The sequence below is a fragment of the Vulpes lagopus genome, chromosome 8 (genome assembly GCF_018345385.1).
Source record: "Vulpes lagopus strain Blue_001 chromosome 8, ASM1834538v1, whole genome shotgun sequence".
NCBI lineage: Eukaryota > Metazoa > Chordata > Mammalia > Carnivora > Canidae > Vulpes > Vulpes lagopus.
The window spans coordinates 90,163,805-90,169,053 of NC_054831.1; the positions used below are offsets into that span (position 1 = coordinate 90,163,805).

General features: G+C 59.9%; 1 protein-coding gene across 1 annotated transcript; it reads left to right on the forward strand.

Annotated features, from left to right (window-relative positions):
• Positions 1–3,144: 3,144 nt before the first annotated feature.
• POU4F3 (POU class 4 homeobox 3) lies at positions 3,145–4,556 on the forward strand. The gene is made up of 2 exons (XM_041764845.1): positions 3,145–3,342; positions 3,660–4,556. Exons 1-2 carry the CDS (start codon positions 3,223–3,225, stop codon positions 4,554–4,556), a joined length of 1,017 nt encoding a protein of 338 aa, XP_041620779.1. The 5' UTR covers positions 3,145–3,222.
• Positions 4,557–5,249: the final 693 nt, after the last annotated feature.

Genomic DNA, 5,249 nt, shown 5'->3' on the forward strand with positions numbered 1-5,249 from the left:
AAGTGAGTGTGGGTCTCAGGGCACCATGGGGTCAGGCAAGTTACAAATTTTTCTCCCTGGAGGCTCCAGCATCCTCACCTTTCTTTCCCCCTCTTCTTTTTGCCTTTCTGCCCTGGGCAGAGAACAAGAATGAGTGGTCCTAAATGCTGGTGATAAAACAATGCTGCATTCAGCTTCTAGAAACTTAAGCTTCCTTGGAAAGAAGCTCTTGACTTATTCAAAATGTGTTTCATTTCTTTTTTTTTTTTTAAAGATGTATTTATTTGAGAGAGAGAGAGAGAGAGAGAGAGAGAGAGAGAGAACAGGAGCAGAGGGAGGGGCAGAGGCAGAGGGAAAGAGAAAATCCACAAGCAGACTTCCCACAGAGCATGGACCCCGGATGCTCCGAGCTACATCCCAGGATTCTGAGATCATAACCTGGGCCAAAACCAAGAGTCAGCCACTTAACCAACTGAGCCACTCAGATGCCCCCATCATTTAAATTAACCAGAATGGTAGTATTTGGCTGGAGCTGGAAGTAGGTATCATCTAGTCCAGCCCTCTTCTTGTGGATAAACTGAAGCCCAGCCAGGGTCCCATAAAGCCCAATATTAGAATGTTATTTAAAACCCAGCCCACCTAAGGCCCTTGGTTCCAGTGCACATTCTGTGTTTTTTAAAAGATTTTTATTTACTCATAGAGACACATAGAGAGACAGAGGCAGAGACACAGGCTGAGGGAGAAGCAGGCCCCATGCAGGGAGCCCAACGTGGGACTCGATCCCGGGACTCCAGGATCACACCCCAGGCTGCAGGTGGCGCTAAACCACTGTGCCACAGGGGCTGCCCCACATTCTGTATTTTAAGAATCCCACCGGCCTTGCTCTGTGTCTGCATGAATCCACATGGTCTTCAACACACAGTCAGTTTACAGTCCATTTCCTGCAGTGGATTTCAGATTGGTGAGTCTGGGAGGGCAGGGCTGGAGTCTGATTCGTATCTTGTGTCCCAGTCTTCTGCATGGAATCTGGCACAAATGCAGGTGTTGAATGAAGGATGGACAGCAGGGAACCAGTTAACACCTTCAGATCAACCCTTCTCTAGGGAGATTACTCAGGCCACTCCAGTTCCTAAATGCTTTAAGGTGAGAGAGGAAGAAGGGAGAAAGCAACATTTATTTCCTGATTTCAATGTGCCAAGCACCGTGCGGAATGCTTATCTCGGTGCATTGCTCACAGCAGTCAGTGGAGGAGAAATGATTTCTCCATTTAAGGTATAAGGAGACTATAGTAAAAAACGTTTGAGATGGCTCTCGGGCTCTCCAACAGCTAGAGGCAGAGATGCATGCCCAATGTGAGGGCTAGGCCTGCGCCCCAAAGCATCAGGTTGTGAGGTGTGATGAGCACCAGGTACCATGCTCAATGCTTTCCTTCCTGCTCTGGTTCAAAACATCTTCACCAGAAACCAAGAAGGCAAACAGTGGTGCGTCGCCGGTTTACACTCCTGGAAACCGAGGCTCAGAGCGGTTCAGTGAGAGGGCGGCCCCTGGCCTCCGGGGCACCAGGGCTGAGTCCTTTCCCGCCGGAGCACGGACGGAGGATGGGCGCGATCCAGGCAAGGCGGCTGGCTGCGATGCGGCCCAGAGGGACTGGCAAAACCCGCGCGTGGGGAGCCCAGCCCCGGGCAGGATGTCCTCGTAGGCCAAGGGCTGGCTCCTCCACAGCCAACCACCGTGTTCACGTCTGTTGCACGCGGGCGCGCAAGGCCTGGCCTGGAACCTGGACACCCCAAGGCCGTCCGAGCGGAGGCGGAGGCGGAGGCGAGGTGGGCTCCGCGGGCTCCGAGGGCGGCGCTGCTGCGGGCCAGGGCTCCCCATCCATTATTCACGATGTTTACAAGCGCGGGGGGAAAGGAGAGGAGAGAAGAGGGAAGGAGAGGGGATCCGAGCAGAGGGGAGGCGAGGCGGGGGCGGGGCGATACTAAGGCCCCCTCCCGGCGCTCGGGTCCCAAACTTGGGGAGGAGGACAAAGTACAGAACCACTGGGAGCCTGGAAAGTCAGCCGCGGCCCCGGCACACAGTAGGCCAGCGGCAAATAGTCGCGGAGTGGGTGACGGGACGAGTGAGTGAACGGGTCTGGTCCCAGCCAGCTCGGTAGTCCTGGGCGAATCACTTAGCCCCTCTGACCCTCGTTTTCCTCCAGTTGTGAGACACAGTAAGAGGGCCTACCCCGGGGGATACCTCGAGCGAAGTCGCTAAACAACCCAGCGCGTGCTGGGGGCTCCAAGGTGGTAACGTTATATCGCTCTGGGGGAGTGGGGCCGGCGGAGCAGACGCGAGCTGCCCGCGGAGGCCCGAGCGGCTGTTGGCGCCCTCAGCCGTACCCCGAGAGCTTCCTTAGACTGGCGGGTTGCGGAGCGGGGAGGGGGCCCAGTTCCCTTTCTCCAGCGAAGGCCAGAGCCGCGAGCGCGGGGAGGAAGCCACAGGCCTCCTTCCCCCGCCTCCACCCCGCCGGGTGGTCTGGGCCACCTGGGGCCCATTCCGGCCGCCCCTCACCCTCCCTGGAGCCCGTCTGGGTGCTCGCAGGCGCCTCTTCGCTGAGCCACGGGGCCGGACTCTGGTGGACGGCTCGGGCGTGGGGCCAGAAGCGCCCTGGAAATGGGCAGCTTGGCGGCAGCCTGGCCGGCAAGGAGTGTGTGTGCGTGTGTGTGTGTGTGTGTGTGTGTGTGGAGTAGGGTCAGCTTCCTGGCCCCGCTCAGCCCGAGGCTGCCCTTCGATCTGCGCAGAGAGAGTTGGGACGGGACGGAGAGGTTTGAGACTTTGGGGGAAACAAACCCACGAAGAGGAAAGACTCGGAGAGGTCTGCGGGGCTGGAGCCAGGCGGGGCGGGGCGGGCCGGGCGAGGCCGGGCCGGGCCGGGCCGGGCCCGGGTATAAAGGCGCGGCGGGGGCGGCCGTGGCGGGCGGCGGGCGGCGGGCGCACGGAGGCGCGCCTGGAGCGGCCGCTGGCCTCGCCTCCCGGGCCGCCCCTGCGAGTCCCGGGCGCGTGAGCACGCCTGCGCGCGCCCGGGCCCTTCCTGGCAGGCTGCTTGTAAGATGAGTGAAGGAGCAGGTGGGGGAGAGGGGAGGCAGCGAGCGAGAGGGCGAGGGGAGCGCGGGCGCTGAGCGGCGCTCACTTGGAGCGCGGCGAGCGAGCGAGACGAGCCCGCTCCATGTCCCTCGCTGCCTCCCTGCCAGGCGCGCGAAGATGATGGCCATGAACGCCAAGCAGCCCTTCGGCATGCACCCGGTGCTTCAAGAACCCAAATTCTCCAGCCTGCACTCCGGTTCCGAGGCCATGCGCCGAGTCTGCCTCCCAGCCCCGCAGGTACGTAGTGGAGCATAATTACCGCTCTAAGGCACATTTTTTGACAGGCACTAGCTTCATGTTTTTTTCATGCCGCCCAGAACAATCGCCGCTGTCTGAACCCCTCTCCCTGTCTCCCCCGCGCTCTCTCCCGGCGCGCGCTCCCTCTCATTCATGTCTCTCTGATCCACACGTCTGTTCCAGCGGAGCCTCTGCCTCCGTATTAATTTTTATGACCTGAGCTTTGAGGAGAGGCATCCCGGTTGCTCGAAAATGTGTTTTAATCCTGAGTTGACAGTATTCCCCACTGACCGTGCTGTGCGCCTTCTCGCTTGCAGCTGCAGGGTAATATATTTGGAAGCTTTGATGAGAGCCTGCTGGCACGCGCCGAAGCTCTGGCGGCGGTGGATATCGTCTCCCACGGCAAGAACCACCCGTTCAAGCCCGACGCCACCTACCATACCATGAGCAGCGTGCCCTGCACGTCCACTTCGTCCACCGTGCCCATATCCCACCCGGCCGCGCTCACCTCGCACCCGCACCACGCCGTGCACCAGGGCCTCGAAGGCGACCTGCTGGAGCACATCTCTCCCACGCTGAGCGTGAGCGGTTTGGGCGCCCCCGAGCACTCGGTGATGCCGGCGCAGATCCACCCGCACCACCTGGGCGCCATGGGCCACCTGCACCAGGCCATGGGCATGAGTCACCCACATGCCGTGGCGCCTCACAGCGCCATGCCCGCGTGCCTCAGCGACGTGGAGTCGGACCCGCGGGAGCTCGAGGCCTTCGCCGAGCGCTTCAAGCAGCGGCGCATCAAGCTGGGGGTGACCCAGGCGGACGTGGGCGCGGCTCTAGCCAACCTCAAGATCCCCGGCGTAGGCTCGCTCAGCCAGAGCACCATCTGCAGGTTCGAGTCTCTCACTCTCTCGCACAACAACATGATCGCGCTCAAGCCGGTGCTCCAGGCCTGGCTGGAGGAAGCCGAGGCCGCCTACCGAGAGAAGAACAGCAAGCCCGAGCTCTTCAACGGCAGCGAGCGGAAGCGCAAACGCACGTCCATCGCGGCGCCCGAGAAGCGCTCCCTGGAAGCCTACTTCGCCATCCAGCCGCGGCCCTCCTCTGAGAAGATCGCGGCCATCGCTGAGAAACTGGACCTCAAAAAGAACGTGGTGAGGGTCTGGTTTTGCAACCAGAGACAGAAACAGAAACGAATGAAGTACTCGGCTGTCCACTGACTGCGGCGGGGCGCAGCGGCGTCCGGGGCCCGGAGAGCGGAGGGTACACCCCACCCCCGGAGCGCGGGGGAGCGCTTGTGGGGGACTCCAAGACGTTTCCTGGCAGGTCAGGCTCTCTCCCCCGAAGCCACAGACCTTCCCCCTTCTCCCACCTGGTTGCCTCCCGGCCTTCTCTTTCTCTTCCTTCCTTTCTGTTCCCACCAGAAAAGTCACGGCGCTGAGAAAAAAAAAAAAAAAAAAAAAAAAAAATCACGAAGGGCAGGCCTGGAGGGACCGGCGCTGTCCGTGGTGCTGAAAATCGCCCTCGCGCGCTGGGCTGCGCGACCTCAGGGCAGGAGCCCAAACGCTGGCGAGAGCGAATTGGCCCGACCGCACGACTCCGAGGTGCAGGCGCCACTTCGCTAAGCGCGATTAGACAAAGGGTGAAGGGATGGGAAGGCAGTGATAAATAATAACACGAAGTCTAACTGGGGCACAAACATGTACTGGAGATTTATTTAGAGTATATAAAATACATGTATGTTTCCAAAGGATAGCCTTATACTCCTTTCCCCCTCCAAAATTTTAGCCATCTCATCCTTTGGTTTGCTGTAAATTCTCTAACGTAGCATGGATTAGGTTCAGGGAAAGTGTGCGTGGAGTTTTGAGGTCCTGGCTGTTCTCTGCGGTAAGTCGGGCTTCAGAAAATTGGGC

Coding starts and splice junctions, on each gene's coding strand:
- POU4F3 (XM_041764845.1), top strand. CDS start 3,223: ATGATGGCCATGAACGCCAAGCAGCCCTTCGGCATGCACCCGGTGCTT. Junction 3,343..3,659: donor TCTGCCTCCCAGCCCCGCAG/GTACGTAGTGGA, acceptor TCTCGCTTGCAG/CTGCAGGGTAATATATTTGG.